The following is a 21,957-nucleotide window of genomic DNA, read 5'->3' on the forward strand; positions in this document are numbered from 1 at the left end:
TTACTGGCTCAGCTCTCAATTCTCATCCCAGCCGCTTCACACTCAGCTGCGAACTTACCCAGCAAGAGCTGAAGGTCAGAGACTGATGAAGCTAGAAGCTAAAAAATGAGATTCTCCTGCCACCAAACATGACACCCTCCATGCCACAACTGCGCCTAGAAATTCTGTCCATATAGATTATGAACAGAACCGGTGACAAAGGGCAGCCCTGGTGGAGTCCAACCCTCACTGGGAAAAGGTCCGACTTACTGCTGGCTATGCGGACCAAATTCACGCTCTTCTGACAAAAGGACATCCACCCCATACTCCTGGAGTGCCCCCATAGGGTGCCCCTGGGGACACGATCATAAACCTCCTCCAAATCCACACAAGACATGTGGATTGGTTAGGCCAACTTCCATACCCCCTCCATCACTCCAGCAAGGGTAAAGAGCTCGTCCACAGTTCCACGGCCAGGACGAAAACCACTTTGCACCTCATCATTCCGAGACTCAACTATCGACTGGACCCTCCTCTCCAGTACCTTGGAGTAGACCTTTCCAGGAAGGCTGAGGAGTGTGATCCCCTATAGTTGGAACACACCCTCTGGTCCCCCTTCTTAAAAAAAGGACCACTACCCCAGTCTGCCACTCCACTGCAACTGCCTCCGATGTCCACGCAATGTTGCAGAGACGTGTCAACCATGACTGCCCTACAGCTTCTATAGCCATGAGATACCCAGAACTGATCTCATCCACCCCTTGCGGCTCCGCTGCTTTGTAGCTGTTTGACCATCTCAGCAACTTCTACCCTTGAGATTGGACAGTCCATACCTAGGCATCCCAGCTCTTGTTCCTTTTTGGAATGCATGTCAGTGGGATTGAGGAGCTCCTCAAAGTATTCCTTCCACCACCTGAGTATAGCCCCAGTTGACGTCAGAAGCTCCCCATCCCCACTGTAAACAGTGTGAGCAAGTTGCTGCTTTCATCTCTTGTCAAGAGGTGTCCTGACCTCTTTGGAGCCCATCTGTAGTCTTTCTCCATGGCCTCACTGAACTCCTCCCATGCCCGAGATTTTGCGTCAACTGACTTCCACTGCTGCACCCGGTTTGGCCGTCCGGTACCTGTCTGCTGCTTCTGGAGATCCGCAGACCAGCCATGCCTCATAGGCCTACTTCTTCAGCCTGACTGCTCCCCTAACCTCTGGTGTCCACCAGCGGGTACGGGATTTACCACCATGTCTGGCACCCACAGCTAGCAACAGATGCCTCAACAATCGCAGAGTGGAACAAGGGTCCATTCAGAATTAATGTCCCCCCACTGCTCTTCGTCAAAGCTCTCAAAAGCTCTGCCGGAGGTGGGAATTAAAGGCCATCTTGACAGGTTCTTCTGTCAGTCGTTCCCTGCCAGACCCTCACTATACATTTGGTTCTGCCAGGTCTCCATGGCGTCTTCCCCTGCCATCTGATCCAACTCACCACCAGGTGGTGATCAGTTGACAGCTCCGCTCCTCTCTTCACCCAAGTGTCCAAAACATATGGTTGCAGATCAGATGATACGACTAGAACTACTAGGTTAATCATCGACCTGCAACCTAGGCTGGCTGGGTACCATGTGTACCAATGGGCATCCTTATGTTCGAATATGGGGTTCGTTATGGCCAAACTGCAGCTTGCACAGAAGTCTAATAACGAAACACCACTCGAGTTCAGATCTGGCGAGCCGTTCCTCCCAATCACTTCCCTCCAGGTCATGCTGTCATTGCCCACGTGAGCATTGAAGTCCCCAAGCAGGACAATGGAGTCCCCTGTCGGAGCACAATCTAGCACTCATCCCAGGGACTCCAAAAGGGTGGGTATTCTGAGCTGTTATTTGGCACACAAGCGCAAACAACAGTCAGGACCCTTTCTCCAACCCAAAGACGCAGGGAAGCTACCCTCTCGTGCCCCAGGGTAAGCCCCAACAAACAGGCTGAGTGTCTTGGGGCCGACCCCAGCCCTCCGCCTCTCACCCGGAGCAACTCTGGCGGGGAAGGAGAGTGTCAAACCTCTCTCAAGGACTTGGGTGCCAGAACCAATGCTATGTGTTGAGGTGAGTCCAAATATATCTAGCCGGTACCGCTCAACCTCTTCCACAAGCTCCAGCTCCTTCCCCGCCAGAGAGGTGACGTTCCATGTCCCAATAGCCAGTTTCCTTGTCCAGGGATCAGACTGCCAAAGCTCCCGCCTCGGTCTGCAACCCGATACACATTGCACCAGACCCTGCATGTTCTAGGTCCTAGGATCATTAGGGCTCTCAAACTCCTCCACCACGATAACATGACAGTTCAAGGAGGAGTAGTAATACTATTACTAGTAATTGTTGCTGCTACTAAGTATACACACAGGGCTGATAGAATTCAGGCGCAATGTCAGATCTCCCATGTACCCAGCTGTTGCACTACATCACGTTTGCTCAGCTCACACTGCAGGTTTCATTCTAAACCACACCCAACAATAGGCTATTAGCCAATTATATAGAAAAGGCGGCAGCCCTTTTGTCTTGGCCAAACAGATTGATATCCAGCATTCGCTCCATGCATGAGTGGCATGTTTACATGCATGTTAGAGCATGTTTTTTGCCATTTCCAGAGTTTCGTAAAGAAACGCTAATAAATCAAAGTGTTCCTGAGTCATGAGCGTCTCATGCTTACAATGTACCCTGCAGTGCTGAAAACTACTTCAGATGCACAGATTGATGCAGCAATGCACAGATACGTCCTCGCACACTCTGATAGTTGAGGTAGAGTACTTAGAGTATTTCTTTTCCACCAGAAAAGTGGAGTGTAAAAACACGTCGCTATTATGTGCAGTTTTAAATGCGAGAGGGATAGAAACATTAAATAGTTGATAAAGAAAGTTTCTGATACTCGCGTTAGCATTAGCTGCTCTTATGTCAACGAATGTTAAGCAAATGGCAATGTTTATTTCAAGAGCCAACTCATCAGCAGCACCAATGGGTCCGTCTCTGTGCTTTTACAAAGAAGATGCATCTGCACAATACGCACCTATTGGATAGCCCAAACAATGGGCAGTGGTGGCCTAGCGGTTAAGGAAGCGCCCCCGAAATCAGAAGGTTGCTGGTTTCAATTCTGAGCCACCAAGGTACCACTGAGGTGCCACTGAGCAAAGCACTGTCCCCACACACTGCTCCACACTGCTGCTCTTCTGGTTCATAGGCGAGTGTGTTACCCACTAGGCTACTACTACCACAAGGCTACTAGGTCACTCTTATTGCTGTTCTAATCTCAGGGTACACAGTTTTTTGTGGCAGTAAAAATGTGTGTGTGTGTGTGTGTGTATATATATATATATATATATATATATATATATATATATAAACAATGTTTTGTTCAGCACTTTATTTTAAATATATATATATATTTAAAATAAAGTGCTGAACAAAACATTGTTTAATTATGAAAATGAGTCATATCTCAGAGTTGAGACATTTGTAGTTATTTAATTATTTTATTGTACACTATATACGCATAGTAATTAGGCAATTTCTTTTTCAATTGTTATTGAAGCTATTCAAGCTACAATTTTTACTGTGATAGTTCCAATTATTTTTTTTTTAAGTAGGACATGTTTTGTCCAAAAATTGGTTACACATACTTTTTATTGTCTATACACCTATGTTCATGTAATTTTCACATCTTTATAATTTACTCAGTAAAGTGAGTAGATTATACTTGAGGTTTTTCACATGGATCTTCATAGAAAATTTCTGTCTTATGCTATAATTTTTTTCCAGATGCCTGTCCACCATCCACAAACTTCTCAGACTCATGACAGAATTCTGGCTTAATTTCTTCTCTTTTTCCATGGCTGGCAAGAGACTGATTCCAACCTCATTGAAGGCTGGTACCGCTTCACTGGTATTGGTGGATACGTTCTGTGGAGAGGATGGGTTGGTTTTGGTCGAGGTGGAACAGATGAACCTCTCATTTCCAGATTTATAAATGGAACAGCCCTGATTCCAAGTATCAAAATCTCCCCATCCTCTTAGATAGAGTGAAGCACATGAACTTGTGCTACTCCTCTCTATTACAGTCCTGCACACTGGCTGGAACTACAGATGTATAGTACCGTCTTGCAGGATTCTATCGGGCATTTTTGTTAATTTTTCCCACTTTTTTTATGGCTGTGCATGAGCTTGTGGCATGAATTTCTCTAAGAAATCTTTTTTTTTTTTTTTTTCTTAAATTTTACCGTTAGATGTCATCCATATTCTGGGTTTGTGTTTTGCACCCTCACGCTTTCCTGGTCAAAAATAAACATGCACAGAATCTGCCATAAAATCCTCATACATCAATATTTTTTTTTCAGATTTTTTTTCATAAAAAAATATTTGACTGCATTTGTATTTTTTGTGTAGTGTAATGCATCTCGACTTCCTTGTGGCCAAAATACACCAAATTCTGCCATAAAATCCTCATACATCAGTATTTCATAAATCACTTATGCAAACTTGAGCCCTTTCCAAAATGGTGAAACATTCAATTTTCAGGATTTTATATAATAATTTTTTTATGTTATGGTATTGTGTGTCCACCAGGTGTAAACTAAGAGTTACTTGCAGGTGTGTGGAGCCTGTGTGTGTTCTTATTTATTTATTTCAAGGTCCAGGTCTTGAAATTCGTTGCCGACTTTTTTTGTAATTGATTTTTATCGATTTAATAGATTTTTTTAATATATTTAATCGATTCGTGGTTGCAGCCCTAGATTGTTTTTCTCTGTACAATGTGATTTCCATTAAAGTGAATTGGGCATTTTGGCCACAAAGGTGTCAAAAGGGACTTTATACACAAATAATAATGCGATCAAATCAGTTTTGTTGTTTGTCTTTGACACCACCCCCTTACTATTGAACGAGCTCACAGAGACCGTAACATATCAGTATCAGTTTCTGTGAGGATAGGTGCATTACTAGCAGGACTTGTTTAATCTACAATGACAAACCATGGTTTACTGCAAAACTCAACTGGCTCCATCAGGCCAAAGCAGATGCTCACAGGATTGGGGAGAGAGGCAACAGGCCAAATACACACAGGAAAAGGAGATGAGGGCATTAAAGAAGAATTATTCCAAAAACTAACTCTGTTCTCCTCTGGCAACCCAGCCTCCATGTGGAAAAGCTTGAAAGACCAATTACAAGTCACCATCCCTCAGCACTGTGGAGAATCAACAATTGGCAGACGATCTGAACAAGTTCTATTGCAGGTTTGAGAGTACACCATTCTCACCCCCGACTCCTGCTGTATTGATCAGTGAAGTGGATGATGAAGTCTGTTCAGGTGAGTTGAGTACAAGGGATTGTAGGGCCTTTAGTGATCTGGATATCAGTGGGAATTGTAGGAGCATATTCTTTAGAAGATAACAGCATATTTATCAGATTGCCACATGTTTTGCACACATTCTACAGAAATGCTCAATTACACATGCACAATGTTTTCCATTTCAGAGCATCATTCCATTGTATAAAACTACAGATACAGTTTAACACAGTAGAAATGTTTTTTTTTAAGCCAATACTTTGTTTAAAAAAAAACTTCTGATTCATTTAAAGCATTCCCCTTGGGTAGAGGTCTATCAGAATGGCACATCATGACACTGCAATATTTATTTTTCCTTACAAAAGTGCACAGCCCTCTTCAGGTCACCCCACAGATTTTCTAGGTCTGGTCTATTCCAACCCCATACAGCGGGGTTGATCATTGTACATTTGATCTGAAATGTATCAGAGTGACATGATATACAATGTTTTCTGCTATGGGCGAACATTCTACTGTTTAAAATTGTAGGTACACCTGAAGCTATAGTTATTTTATTCAGAAAGTATGCCAAAACTTCTCATGGCTGCAAGACGGATGTTATCCAGACAGAGGAGATAAGCCTGTGTAACAGAGAGAATTCAGGTCAAAATATTAGTGTTATTATTTATATTATAATACACGTAAGACCGATATGTCCCGCATAATATGGCTCTGCAACTAGTTTGTAAGGAAAGTAACAGTATATTGTGCCTTATTGTTGTGCAGTACTTGTAAAACGTAGAACTATGTTGTTGGGTGTAAAATAAGTGAATTAATCCAGATTAATTTACTACTTCACCATATTGCACATGGCATTATGATGCATTTCAGACATTTTAGCAAATCTGCTGAAGGAAATTAGACACACGTGTTGAGATTTTGAAACCACTATACGATCCAAGGCTATTCTATTTTAATCAGGTTGCTACTGTCTTATTGATTTACAAAGTGTGTTGTATAATTTGTGAGGCAGGGAATGGAACAATTATTGTTTGAGAGTTAAGTGTAAATGTGAGCGATTAGCAGGTACAGACTCATGCTCCGCCGAGTGAAGTGCTGGTGGCTCAGATGTTGTTCCCTACCGATGGTGAGATGAAGCCTCACAAGGCATCACACCACTTGAGCCAATTGGTTTGAGAAAAGGTTAATTTCTCAAATCTTCATGCACACATGACACCACCTACTGGCTGGATGTATATTTACAGTGTTGGCCTAGCGGTTAAGGAAGTGGCCCCGTAATCAGAAGGTTGCCGGTTCGAATCCCCACCAAGAATGATGATTAAAAGCAGAGGACACATGTTGTTGTGTGCACCATGTGGTGTGCTGTGCATCACAATAACAATCACTTCATTTTGACTGCCCATCATTGTATATTTTTACCATGTCAAAAGATTGTTTCCAACAAGTACAGTATGTGCTTGCTATAGCTGCATATATAGTAAAATTGGACTGATACAGAAAAGCTTAGCACAGCCCCTCAACATAGGATGCTGCCCATTCTTGTCTGTGGAAGGAGGAGGGGGAAGCCGGCCCTTTCCAGCGAGAAAAAATGTAAAAAGCTCCGCCTACCGGTACCCAGGCGGCCATGTGCGCTGCGATGTGTTTACAAAGCCGTAAATAAATGTTATAAATAAAACCAGTGTTGAGAAATTATTTTGCTAATTATAATGAATATATTTATATTGATATAATAATCAATTATAAAAATTATTACATGAAGAATCATAATACAAATCACTCACATATACAGTCATGGCCAAAAGCTATGAGAATAACACAAATCCTTGATTTCATAAAGTCTGTAGCTGTAGCTGTGTAACTGTGTTTTTAGATGTTTTTGTTGGTTGTTTCTGTGCTGTATTGAAGTATAATTACAAGCATTTTATAAGTTACAATTACATCAAGTTCATTCAAAGAGTCAATATTTGCAGTGTTGGTCCTTTTTTTTTTCCAACTCACCCTGACATGCTGTCAATCAACATCTGGACCAAATCTTGACTGACTGCTCTTGAGGATTGACCACAAATTCTCCATTGGATTAAGGTCCGGGAGCTTCCTGGCCATTTCAATGTTTTGTTCCTCGACTTAGTTCTCTTAGTTCTCACTTTTCTTGGATGGTTTGGAGAAGTTGCTGTCGGAGGATGTTTTTGGTTCCATTCTTTATTCTTGGCCATGTTCTGGGGTACATTGTGAGTGAGCCCCACTCCCTTTGATAAGAAGCAGCCCCACACATGAAGGGTCTCAGGATGCTTTACTGTTGGATGAGACAGGTAGATCTTACCTTTTCATTTCCAGATGCCCCAAACAATCAGAGGAAAACTATTTTACCCCAGTCCTCAGCAGTCCAATCCCCGTACTTTTTCTGTATACAATATCTTATACTATATTTTTGTTGTTTTATGCTGTTGTGCATGAGAGACAATAGACGGGAATCTAATTCCGCTCACATACTTGGTCAATAAATGTGATTCTGATTCTAAAATGCCAGCACGACATGATGTTTGAGGGCGGGCCTGTCTCTCCTGTCCTGTCCTGGCTGGAGGGACGAAGGCAGCCTGAGAATACACAAGAGTTTAAAACTTGACAGACTGTTTGAGAACAACTGTATAATTGAAGTTGGATCTGTGACTGTCTGTACTGTAAAACACATTTAGCCCGTAAAATAAAATTATCTGTTTATTTAAACGTTACAGTATATTGATTTGTAATATTTTAAAACACGTTATTAATAATAATAAACACAGATATAAAATAAATTCATTTATGACTTTTTGCACGCCTGTTATGTGAGCTTCTATACAGTACGGCACGCAATGCCTTGTGGGAAATGGAATCTCCCGATCGCGGTGCACCTCGGGAAAACGAGAAATAAAACTGTTTAAACAGTACGAGAGCAAGCTGAGCTGGTTCACTCAAGTAAAGCTCTCCGCGCGATGAATTTCAGTATTTTGAAGCATTTTGAAACGGCGGCTCCGTCGGCTGCCACGTCACTCTGCGCGACAGTTACACGCCTGTGACGTTCACTACCGCGACCGAAACGCTGCACCAATAACGCACGAGTTTAAAAAGTTTTACTCACCAAATTCACCGGAACTTTCAGTCCGTGACGTTGTCGGGTGGGAGGGAACAAATGCGCCTGTCCGACTGGCTGACACGAAACCGAAACCGGCGCAGCAATTGGCTCATTAAATCGCGTTGGCGGGAATCGGAAGGAGCGACGCGAAACGATTGGTCAGCAGTTGGAAACATTTTTTTTACAGCGCCTCTACCGGAAAACAGGTAAACCACATGCACTGCGCTGTGATTACAAAGCCACATTATGCAAAATAGATGGTCATAAAGAAATATTTTAGAACCAGTGCGGGATGTGGGAAATTATTCTGCTGACGACAATTAATATACTTATATTGATACAATACTATAATAATTATTGGTTATACAATATCAGATGAACAAACTCTTCATTGGATGGTTTGGAGAAGTTGCTTTTTTAATGTTTTTGGTTCCATTCTTTATTCATGGCCGTGTTCTGGGGTAACCCCACACATGAAGGGTTCAGGATGCTTTACTGTTGGCACGAGTCAGATGCTCCAAACAACTGGAAAATGACTTTACCTCAGTCTTCAACAGTCCAATCCCTGTACTTTTTTTACAAAATATTAGTCGGTCCATTATGTTTTTCTTGGAGAGAAGTGGCTTCTTTGCTGCCACCAGGTCATCCTCCAAAAGTCTTTACCTCACTGGACATGAGGATGCCCTCACACCTGCCTGCTGCCATTCCTGAGCAAGCTCTGCACTGGTGGCACCCCGATCCTGCAGCTGGATCATCTTTAGGAGACTTTCTTGGGCACCCTGAAACCTTCTTCACAAAACTTGTACTGCTCTCCTTGACGTTTTTGATGATCTGATAAATGGTTGATTTAGGTGTAATCTTAGTAGCAGCAGAATCATTTTTGTTGGCAAGAGTCGCTGCTGCAGCAGAAGTTTAGCAGTCCAGCTTTCGATGTGTAAGGACCACGTAGGGACGGATACACACACAACACAGACCTCTTTGTTTCCGGGAACGCCCACTGCCCGTGGTGACGTCCTTGTTGCTTTATTGTTACGTCGCGCCTTCTCATTGGCTGCAATACAATCGATGCTAACCATATACAACTGTGAGCACATATCCTAACAATTTTACTATGAAGCCCTTTTTATGCAATGGTGACTGTACGTGTTTCCTTGCAGGTGACCATGGGTAACAGAGGAAGAACAATGATTTCAGGCATCACCCTCCTATTCTAACTCAATCAGCATGGCAGAATGATCTCCAGCCTTGTGCTCCTCAACACTCTCGCTTGTTAACAAGAAGATCATTGAAATGATATCAGCAGGTCCTTTTCATGGCAAAAAGCGACTTTGCAATTCATCTGATCACTCTTCATGACATCCTTGTGTATGTGCAAATTGCCATAATAAAAACTTAAGCAGCAAACATATTTTTTTTGTCATTTTCAAAACTTTTGGCCTCGACTGTACCATGTTTTTCCCATGTTGTGAGTTGTAAATGTCAGAAATGTAAATGTACGCAGAGACAGGACGAATAGTAGAGCAGTAATGGTATGCATATTCGTATGAACAATACGCAGAGAAGGTGAAGCAGGTTTATATCCACATGCAAAAAAGTAGGAGTAGAGATGACCTTTCCGGAAGTTCCATGATAATGAGGATGGAAATATGTGACGCATGTTTCTGATAATTGAAATGCCTTGTGGTGATGTTCAGCAAATCAATCCAGAATGTGATTTGTTTTCTTATATAAAGAACACAAACATCAACCATAATCAGGCAACATATCTTCATGAGCCATTTTTGTAGCACAAGGTGCACAGGTTGATGAAAATGTTATTCTATAAATGATCAAACCGTGCCCATTGAAAACGACTGCATTACTAGTAACAAAAATGAATTGAGGAAATTGTTTATGATAATATTTTGATAAAATTAGCTAATTTTTGGTTATTTACCCTAAGTATTATATTGATTTACTTTTATTAAAGTAGGTAGACACAGTATTGACACTTTATGCTTTTTTCAACAAATCACTATTTAATTAAGAAAAGAAACCATGCTGAACCATAATGTGAAGCGTGATTTCTGTGTGCCGTTACACTCCTGATTTACTGTGTATGAAAGATCAAGCACCAGTAATAGTAATATTCTGGTGGGCAGGCCCAAAACTAATTAGTCCGAGCACAGCCATGGTTCCTATGTGCACGACAAGGAGGGGTGAGTGCAAAATTTGCCAATTTTCCAAAATACATATTTTTACAATAAAATGTTGTAAAAGGTGGCATTCAAGCTGCCAGAATGCAGTTTTTACAGTGTTTAATTGTTTAAAAAACATAGCACATAACATTAAAAAAACTCGGACAACACTAAAATCATTTAGCCATGTAGTGTTGTAGGCTATTGATTGAAGATTCCAGTTTGCGTCCTATTTGTCAATAAAAGCAGTTCTGTTTTTGTCTATGGCAGTCTTCAAACGTAACCTGTTTGCGTAGGTCCTAAAACTGTAAAAATTGGTCATCTAATTCCAGCTAATTCAGAATGCTGTAACCAGAGTTCTACCAGAAATTTCCACATCCCCTCAGTCTTACAATCACTGCACTGGCTACCCATCAAATTTAGGATCAACTACAAAAATCCTACTTTTGACCTATAAAGTACTTAATGGTCTCACCCCGCAGTAACTGAGTGAACTTTTATTTATTTACAATCCACCACACCCCCTGCATTCAAATGGGTGCGGGGTCACTACTTGTACCCAAAGTACACAAGGTCACAGCTGGGAGCAGATGCTTCTTTTATAGAGCTCCAAAGTTGTAAAGTTGAATGGCAATTATTAAGTTCACTTTATTACACAGTCACCTAGTCAAACACAGACAGTGTTAAATTCACCTTAGTTAGGCTGTCCTAGTTAGGGTACCGGGCCACTGTTGCACTAATGTACCATCATAACTACATATTTACATTTACGGCATTTATCAGACGCCCTTATCCAGAGCGACTTACAATCAGTAGTTACAGGGACAGTCCCCCCCTGGAGCAATTTAGGGTTAAGTGTCTTGCTCAGGGACACAATGGTAGTAAGCGGGATTTGAACCTGGGTCTTCTGGTTCATAGGCGAGTGTGTTACCTTCTAGGCTACTACAACCCCTATTTCTGTACCATTTTTTTTTCCTCTCCGAGACACTGAATCAAGCGCCCAAACTCCAGAGTCCAATGAAGAGACCACCAGAGGGATCCTTCCCTGGCAATGAACTGCTGACTAGATGACTCGTACCATAGGGTCACCACAGCCACAACCATCCCCTTCAGGGATCTTCAAATGGACCAGTAGCATTATAATGGACATGCAGTGTAGACCATGACACTGGACTAAACAACTACTTTGTCCAGTACCTCCAAACATGGACTCGTGTACATGTGCTTTCTCGTTTTTATTTTATTTGTACTAAATTTCCTTTTTTTTTCCTGTTGTCATTATGGGGTTTTGTGTGTAGAATTTAGAGGGACATTTTTATTTAATCAATTTTGGCTATAATCCAACAAGATATGGAAAAATATACGAGCTGTGAATTCCTTACAGATACACTGTACATCCAAATCAACAAAATAATGTCTTCACTTGAAACTGAAAGATCTGGAATGGGCCAGTCCTAAACCCACAAGATTTCTGTGGAGTGACCTGAATGTGGCTGTGCAGATGTCTTCACATTTTTACGAAAGGGTTAAATACTGCCCAGTACGTGTCATGCTAAAAGACCTCTACCCAGAGAGACAGAATGCTGTAAATGAATTTAAAGGTGTTTCAACAAAACATTGGTTTAAAAACTGGCATTTTAACAGGAGTGTGTACACTTTTATGATCCAGTTTTATAGTGTTATGATGCTCTAAAGCAAAAAACATGTTTGCCATTCTGATAAATATGCTGTTATCTCCCACAGAATATGGTAACTTTTACAATTCGTACTGATATCCTTATCACGACAAGCCCCTACAATTGTTTGTACTCAACTCACCTGAATATATTTCATCATCCATCTCTTTCTTCATATCAATTTCTGTTGGTTCCAGTATTTTATCACAATGTATATCTGATTTCCTAAGTTCAACCACTGCTATACACTTGTGGAGCTTTTCATCAGAATGTTCACATTTGAGTTGACCCAATGTTAAGTATTTAGAGTGAAGAGTGCACTGGTCAAGATTTGCAGTATGTGTCCTCTTGTGTCTTCTAAGGTTTGCTGCTTGTGCAAAACTCTGTCCACATTGTACACACTGGTAGGGCTTCTCTCCAGAATGTATCCTTTTGTGTGTTTTAAGGTTTGATGCTAATGTAAAATGCTTCCCACATTGTACACACTGGAAGGGCTTTTCTCCAGTATGTGTCCTCTTGTGTCTTATTAGATGTGATGATTGTGCAAAAGTCTTCCCACATTGTACACACTGGAAGGGCTTCTCTCCAGTATGTGTCCTCTTGTGTGTTTTGAGGGCTCCTGCTTCTACAAAACTCTTCCCACATAGTACACACTGGTAGGGCTTTTCTCCAGTATGTGTCCTTATGTGTGTTATAAGGTGTGATGCTTGTGCAAAACTCTTTCCACACTGTACACACTGGTAGGGCCTTTCTCCAGTATGTGTCCTTATGTGTGTTATAAGGTGTGATGCTTCTGCAAAACTCTTCCCACACTGTACACACTGGTAGAGATTTTCTCCAGTATGTGCCCTTTTGTGTCTGATAAGATTTGATGCTTCTGCGAAACTTTTCCCACATTGTACACACTGGTAGGGCTTCTCTCCAGTATGTGTCCTCTCGTGTTTTATAAGGTGTGACGCTTGTGCAAAACTCTTCCCACATTGTCCACACTGGTAGGGCTTCTCTCCAGTATGTGTCCGCTTGTGTATTTTAAGGGCTCCTGCTTCTGCAAAACTCTTCCCACATTGTACACACTGGTAGGGCTTCTCCCCAGTATGTATATTCTGATGTCTTTTAAGTCTTGATGCTTGTGCAAATCTCTTCCCACATTGTACACACTGGTAGGGCTTTTCTCCAGTATGTATATTCTGATGTCTTTTAAGTCTTGATGCTTGTGCAAAACTTTTGCCACACTCCTCACATTGGTATGGTGTCTCTTTAGAATAGGTTCTCTGTCGTATTTCAAGGATCTTCACTTGTCTTAAACTGTCGTCATACTTGTTTTCTTCAGTTTCGTCTTTACACCTTTGATCAGCAAATTTGCTTTCCTGATCTGTAAAACCAAACAGGTAAAAATCAAAGACATGTTTGAACCTAATAAAATCAAACGAAATGGCATTTTTCTCAACATAAAAGAACAATAACGGAGATACAACAATGCATACAAAACTATACAAATTTAATTTCACACAAATACAAAGCAAACAAGAGCCAATCTCTTCAGAGAATCTTCTTCTCTATACTGTGGAGTTGCTGTAATCTTCTCTATTACTATGATTTGTTTTACTTTCTCTTGCCAGTTTATCAAACCAAGGGCTTCCGATTTCAGCAAAAAGGGTTATTGTTTTCTGTGCTGCCAGCAACAGCATGTAGGCCAAATCTTTATGCATATTATCCTCAGGCAATGTCTCCAAAATATAGGTAGTTTGTTGTAAATATAAATTAAAGCTAAATTAAATCTTCAACATCTGTTCAGTTTCTGTTTTCAATTTTGTATCTTCTTCCCAAATTCAACAATCCTTGGGACAATCCCTAAGTATTCAAATCACCCACATCCCCTCCAGCATAAGTTTGATCTGTTACTGTATTTTGCCATCATCACTGGGCTGACAAAGTAACACATCATCACCTTCCAACTGAACTCTCTGTGTGTTAATTTACTTTACTTTTCTTTACTTAGCAGATGCTTTTATACAAAGCAACTTACAAGAGGAAGACACCAGCAATTCTCATTCGATTTCTATAGATTTTGAGTTTACAAAACTAACTTGTCAGAAAAAAAGAAGTGCTACACGAAGACATTTTTTAAAAAATTTTGTGCAATGTGTGTGCATGTGCATGTGTAAGTGTGAGATTCGTCTGAAATACTTTTTGAATAAGTGGGTTTTCAACTGCTTCTTAAAGGTGGTAGTAGTCTTGGCAAGTCGAATGGAGCAGGGCAAGTTGTTCCACTAGTCAGGGACAACAAAGGAGAATAGAGGAATTTTCAGTCTCATTTCTTTTGCAGATCTGAGAGGGCGTGCAGGATTGTAGCTAGCTAGTAGTGTGTTGATATAAGAGGGTGCACTTCCATTTACAGCCCTGTAGGCAGCATCAAGGATTTGAACTCAATGCGAGCAGCTACCGGGAGCCAATGGAGAGAGGTGAGAAGAGGCGTGACATGGGTGTATTTTGGCTGATTGAAGATGAGGCGGGCTGCCACATTTTGGACCATCTGGAGTGGTTTTATGGTGACTCTCCTGGCTGGAGCCTTTGCAGAGTTACAATTGTCGAGTTTAGAGATGACCATTGCCTTGACGAGGAGCTGCGTAGCCTGTTGTGAAAGAAAAGGCTGAATCTTGCGAATGTTGTAGCAAGTGAACCTGCATGATCTGGAGATCGCAGCAACGTGATGGTTCAGACTCAGTTTGTCATCAATCCAAGAATTTTTGCAGACACTGTGGGTGTTAACAGTAGTGAGTCAATTTGAATTGAGAGGTTTTGCTGAGGGGAGTTGCTGCCCGGAAAAATCTGAATCTCAGTTTTGGATAGGTTCAGTTGGAGGTGTCGCTCAGACATCCATGCCGATATGTCTGAGAGACAGGCCGAGATTTTTTGTCGCAAAGTACTTCTGGTGGGAAAGACAAACAGAGCTGGGTGTCATCAGCGTAAGAGTGATAAGAGATAAGACAAATGTTAGACTAGTTGTTAGTTTATGTCCGGCCCTGAAGGAATCTTTCCATTCGTCATCTTCAGTAAGTATACTCACTTCCAGTTGCCATTTTAACATCCAGGTTTGTATACTTAACCCTTGCCTGCAAAGCCATATATAAATTAGAAATGATCTCTTTCTTGTTTAAACCCTTTATATTTTTCAGTATGAATTCCTCCTCATCCTTGTCTTCCTCTGCTTCTCCGAGTCCGGGTCACGGGGGCAGCATCCCAAGTAGGGAATCCCAGACAGCCCTCTCCCCAGCCACCTCCACCAGCTCCTCCGGCAGGACCCCAAGGTGTTCCCAGACCAGACTAGAGATATAATTTCTCCAGTGTGTCCTGGGTTGACCTGGGGGCCTCCTGCCAGAAGGACATCCCTGAAACACCTCTCCAAGGGAGGCGTCCAGGACCACCTCAACTGGCTCCTTTCGATGTGGAGAAGCAGCGGTTCTACTCTGAGTCCCTCCCGAATGTCCGAGCTCCTCGCCCTATCTCTAAGGCCCGACCACCCTACGGAGGAAACTAATTTTGGCCGCTTGTATCCGTGATCTCGTTCTTTTGGTCATTACCCAAAGCTCATGAACATAGGTGAGTATTGGGACGTAGATTGACCGGTAAATCGAGAGCCTTACTTTCTGGCTCAGCTCCCTCTTCACCACGACAGATCGGTTCTTACTTACTTACTGCCGGCTATGCGGACCAAACTCACGCACCTCTGGTTCAGGAACTGAATGGCCCTTAACAAAAGGCCATCCACCCCATACTCCTGGAGCGCCTCCCATACGGTTTCCCCTTGGGACACGGTCATAAGCCTTCTCCAAATCCACAAAACACATGTAGATTGGTTGGGCAAACTCCCATCACCCTAGCAAGGGTAAAGAGCTGGTCCACAATTCCACAGCCAGGAAACGAAACGAAAACCACACTGCTCCTCCTCAAAGTGAAACTATCGACCGGACCCTCCTCTCCAGTACCTTGGAGCAGTACCTTTCCAGGGAGGCTCAGCAGTGTGATCCCCCTATATTTGGAACACACCCTCTGGTCCCCCTTCTTAAAAACGCAGACCACTACCCCAGTCTGCCACTCCACCGGAACTCCTCCAATGTCCACACAATGTTGCAGAGATGTGTCAACCATGACAGCCCCACAACATCCATAGCCATGAGATACCCAGGATGGATCTGTTTGACTACCTCAGCAACTTCTGCTCCTGAGATTGGACCGTCCATACCCAGGCATCCAAGCCCTGGTTCTTCATTGGAATGCGCGTCAGTGGGATTGAGGAGCTCCTCCAAGTATTCCTTCCACCGCCCAACTATAGCCACAGTTGACGTCAGCAGCTCCCCATCCCCACTGTAAACAGTGTGAGTGAGTTGCTGCCTTCCTCTCCTGAGACACCGGATGGTTTGCCAGAACCTCTATGGAGCCGATCGGGATTCGAACCGGCAACCTTCTGATTACGGGGCCACTTCCTTAACCACTAGGCCACCACTGCCACCAGTGCCGCACCACTTAAATAAGCCAACCCCAGCTCTCTGCCTCTCACCGGAGCAACTCCAGCAAAGGAGAGTGTCCAACCTCTCTCAAGGACTTCATTTCAAGAGTTAATGCTATGTGTCGAGGTGACCATGACTATATATAGCCAGTACCGCTCAACCTCTTCCACAAGATCCAGCTCCTTTCCCACCAGAGAGGTGACGTTCAATGTCCCAATAGCCATTTTCCTTGTCTGGGGATTGGACCGCCAAAGCTCCCGCCTCAGTCTGCCATCTGATTCCGGCTCGCTCATGGGCCCCAACCCCAGGCCATGCTCCAGGTTGGGTACACTGACTCATTGTTGTTTTCTGAACCATTCTTTGTCTCGCCCTTTACCTAAGACCAATTTGTCATGGGAGTACCTAACAGACACCATAGCTCCTAGGATCATTAGAGGAGGAGAATTCCTCCACCTCATTCATTCTTTCAACCCTTATATATATATCCCTTTTCTTTGTGATTGTGGAGATAATGCCATATTTGCTGATAAAAATGATTTTATATTACCCCCCTCATTTAATTGCTTGATGTAAATTAGCCCTATTTCCTCCCATTTAGCAAAATCTTTTCATCGAGTCCCCTTTAATCGATGACTATATTTGTATTGTCCTTTTATCCTATTCAGCCATTTCTTTTTAATGGACACATCCAAAATTAAGCAGAGAATATCTCCGTAACTGCATGGCCTATTAGTATGTTTTTCTTTTTATTCTAAATCATCAACACGCCTGAAAAAAACTCCAGTGTGTAGGAATAAACATAGTGAAGTGAAGTGATTGTCATTGTAAAACACAGCACAGCACATGGTGCCCACAAGTAAATGTGTCGCCCTTGGTGAGCAGAGGTCAGCCATGACAGGCGTCCGGGGAGCAGTGTACCATGTGACTAAAAGAACTATAAGGCAGCAGACAATAAAACCCATAAAACACACAGGAACACTGTGTGTAAACAAACACTGATTATGAAAAAATACGTTGAATACATCCTGTTTCACGGTTGAGTTTATTAATCTAATTCGATTTGGAGCCTGGGAGTCCCTGATTTCATTACTTTTTTTAAAACCATTTTTATGACCTTTTAGAGAGCAGTTTTGCAAAATAGGAATTCCCTGGGAGGCAAAGACACTTAACATTTCTGATCCTTCTGCATTTGCCTTGGTGAAACAAAACACCAAAGTTGGCAAAAATTTCTGAATATGGTTTCTACCTCACCCTTTAATTTTATATCATATTTTGAATTTCACATACATATATACACACACACACACACACACACACACAATGACTATTAGTACAAAGACTAAAGATATTCTGATTCTGAGTTTTTTTCTTGCCAGACACTGTGAGGTCCAGATGCTCTTCTAAATTATAATATTAATATATTATGTTATTAATATCGTAATTATCTTAAGTAATATTATTTGATATATTAATTCCAATTTTTTAGCCTTTGTCAATGTTAAGAGACTCAAATAAATCAGTACTGCTGCAAGCCAGTAGGGGGGGGGCGAAAAAATATTTTCGGTTTATACTATTTGCAAGTAATTTCCAGTCACGGTTTTTGATATGGATATCACCCAGGGTGGCATCATGGAGGTGGGCGGCAGTGTGGACATCAGGTGAGAGCTCCACTCACCTGAATAGACTTCATTATCCAACTCTTCCTGCACATCAATTCTTGTTGGTTCCAGTGTTTTACCAGAGATCAGAGATGTGATGGAATTTGATGACATTTCTGGTTCCAAATATATAACAGAGATACAGAGGAAATAACAATTACAGCCTATCACTTCAAAATGATTTTTTGAAAAGTGGGTGGGACAAAGGGTTTAAAAGCTATCTGCATTAAAAGCAGGGCTCTTGAGTGCAACAAACCTGGTCGTACTATTCTCAATGGTGTGACAAAAAAAATCTCAGCCATAGTTCTGCCTGTGGTTGAAGCAACACACACATATTAGGCCCATTTCGTAATCTAAACTAATCAGAGATGATGAAGTGCGCGGTCTTCCTCTGATTAGCTGTGGTCCAGATATATGTTTGAAATTGCATGTGCTGCAGTTAGACAAAGAGAGGTAAGTAGCCTGGACCAATTAAATAGACAGAGCAGACATAGATTAGAGCTTTAACCGAGCCTTAAAAGTTGAACCCGAACCTGGCAAGAACAACTTTGTTAAAAGCCAAACCACATTATTGTGGCAGTGGATGATGCCACACATTTTGTTGCTTATTGGCATGGGAAATTATTCACGAACATTATTTACAGCAAAATTGTAGAGGCAAATTATTCAGAAAAATTGGTCTTCTTTTCGTATTGAAATTCAACGGCTGAGAAAGTTTGATGAAAATTGGATACAGTTGGAAACTAAACTAAATTAGATTATTACGAATATGTGAATTGTTTGTTTTCTTTTTACCGTTTGGAATCTTTGAACTCAGATGGGCTATAGCAGGGCGTACACTACTGTTTCCTTTTTATTATTTTTGTAAAGTTTTATTTCATAGTTTTATTCATGTACATCATAAATGTTGATTTTGAGCCAATAACCAAAGATTTTGAGCTTTGATCTGATGAAAAGTGTTGAGTGTGAATAAAGGAACAGCAGCAAATTAGTTGCCATATTTTTTCCCACAACCCCTGACCGCTCATATACTGCACAAGTCAGAGTAAATGATGGAAATTAAATGCCCAAAAAGCACAAAAGCATTTATACAATACATTTTTATGCTTTTTCTAAATTTCAGTTCAAAGAAGGACTTTCAGCACCAACAAATTATCATTTAAGTAGGGCATATAGGGCAATTTTGTACTTGAGAATTCCTTGAGTCCGGAGTCCAAGCTTGATCTTGCGTTGTGCATTGTACAGTGTACATAGGCATTATATAGAGGACCTTTTGAGAATAATATTTTTTAATGTATAAAATTCTGCACCACACTATTACAAAAAATTGTGTTTGTTGATAAGAAATAGGTATTTACAGAAACTCATATTATATTATTTGATATATTAATTCCAATTTTTTAGCCTTTGTCAATGTTAAGAGACTCAAATAAATCAGTACTGCTGCAAGCCAGTAGGGGGGGGCGAAAAAATATTTTCGGTTTATACTATTTGCAAGTAATTTCCAGTCACGGTTTTTGATATGGATATCACCTTTTTCTAAATTTCAGTTCAAAGAAGGACTTTCAGCACCAACAAATTATCATTTAAGTAGGGCATATAGGGCAATTTTGTACTTGAGAATTCCTTGAGTCCGGAGTCCAAGCTTGATCTTGCGTTGTGCATTGTACAGTGTACATAGGCATTATATAGAGGACCTTTTGAGAATAATATTTTTTAATGTATAAAATTCTGCACCACACTATTACAAAAAATTGTGTTTGTTGATAAGAAATAGGTATTTACAGAAACTCACCCACTTTCTGTACTCACCTGAATGAATCACATCATCCAAGTCCTGCTTCTCATTCTTCACTGTTACTTCCAGTGTTTCAACCAAATTCACAGGTGTGATGATATCTGATTTCTTCAATTTCTTCTCTGAACACTTGACTGCCTTTTCTTCAGTATGTACATGTTGATGATGATTGAGTTGATCTAATGTTCTAAAGCATTTAGAGCAAAGAGTGCACTGGTAGATATTTGCAATATGTGTCCTCTTGTGTCTTTTAAGAAGTGATACATATGAAAAACTCTTCCCACATTGTCCACACTGGTAGGGCTTCTCTCCAGTATGTGTCCTCTTGTGTGATTTAAAGTTTGATGCTCGTGTAAAACTCTTCCCACACTCTTCACACTGGTAATGTGTCTCATTGTTTCTCTGTCTTGTTTCAAGGATCTTCACTTGTTTTATATTGTTGTCATACTTGTTGAACTGATGCAACTTTTCTTCAGTTTCCTCTTTACACCTTTGATCAGCAAATTTACTTTCCTGATCTGTAAAACAAACAATATAATTCCATCAAAGACATGCTTGAACCTGATCATGCCAACATTGTGCTGGCAGTGTGATGGTCTGGGGCATTTTTGCTGCTTCAGGACCCGAAAGACTTGCTATAATAAAAGGAACCATGAATTGTGAAATTAACCATGCTGTCCACCGAGGAATTCTGAAGGAGAAGGCGCCCGGTGAGCAGTGTGTGGGGACGGTGCTTTGCTCAGTGGAACCTTAGTGGCACCTTGGCGGATCGGGAATCGAACCGGCAACCTTCTGATTACGGGGCCACTTAACCGCTAGGCCACCACTGCTGGGAAAGAACAGATGGAATATGACAAATGGTTCAAACACCTAATCTCGGAAGCTAGGGGCATTTACTGCTTGTACGGTTTACTGTTTACATATGAATGAAAACTGAACTTCAAAAGAACTATTGAACAATATTTCACATTCTTCTTTTTGTAAGTGGACCAATCGGAAGGTTGCTGGTTTGAATCCCGAACCGCTGAGGTGCCACTGATGAAAGTAACATTCATAAAAATGTTTGGGCATTGCTCTAATCTAGCACTAAGAGTCGAGTTATGTAGTTTTTTGAGGACATTGATTTCCCAGTGAGCCTCTTTGCTATAGCTGACTGTGCGTTAATCTGGAACTAGAATGAACATCATTTCACCATAAAACGGCAACGGTCAGGTGCTCCTCACAAGATCTCAGACAGAGAAGTGACACGAATACCTACGACTAGAGATTTGCAGGTTGGATGCTGGTCAGCAGTACAGAAGTCCTGAAAGGGCCTGTAGTCTCCCCAGTCTTGTTCACCCTGTACACTGCCATGTGCAGATATTTGCAGATGACACGGCTATTGTCGTGTGTATAAGGAGTGGACAGGAGGAATACAGAGCACCGCTAGGCAGTGGTGGCCTAGGGGTTAGGGAAGGGGTGAAGGAAGTAATCAGAAGGTTGCCGGTTCGAATCCCGATCTGCCAAAGTTGCCCACTGCTCACCAAGGGTGATGGTTAAAAGCAGAGGACTGAAATCCCATTTACTACTATTTTTTTTTTTGCACTGCACCACACAGCTCCTTATTTGTGCATGTCTTTGCTCTAAACAATCATATTGGACCACAATAGAAAGATCTCTTTAGCTCCCCTTTGTTTAAAAGTGTTAATGTTTACATGGTGTATACAATGTGTGCACTGTCCATTGTGAACCTT

General features: G+C 41.6%; 2 protein-coding genes across 2 annotated transcripts in view; both read right to left on the minus strand.

The window, feature by feature from the left end:
• The window catches only part of LOC114785464 (zinc finger protein 493-like), a 478,845-nt gene that overhangs the window by 336,784 nt on the left and 120,104 nt on the right, over nucleotides 1-21,957 (minus strand). The gene's annotated exons all lie outside the window — the stretch shown is intronic.
• LOC114785751 (zinc finger protein 883-like) lies at nucleotides 11,812-20,288 on the minus strand. Its single transcript, XM_028972313.1, has 3 exons — nucleotides 20,239-20,288; nucleotides 18,444-18,542; nucleotides 11,812-13,632 (listed from the first exon to the last, which is right to left on the minus strand). Exons 2-3 carry the CDS (start codon nucleotides 18,538-18,540, stop codon nucleotides 12,365-12,367), a joined length of 1,365 nt encoding a protein of 454 aa, XP_028828146.1. The 5' UTR covers nucleotides 18,541-18,542; nucleotides 20,239-20,288; the 3' UTR covers nucleotides 11,812-12,364.

This window comes from Denticeps clupeoides, chromosome 3 (genome assembly GCF_900700375.1).
Source record: "Denticeps clupeoides chromosome 3, fDenClu1.1, whole genome shotgun sequence".
In the NCBI taxonomy this organism is placed as follows: domain Eukaryota; kingdom Metazoa; phylum Chordata; class Actinopteri; order Clupeiformes; family Denticipitidae; genus Denticeps; species Denticeps clupeoides.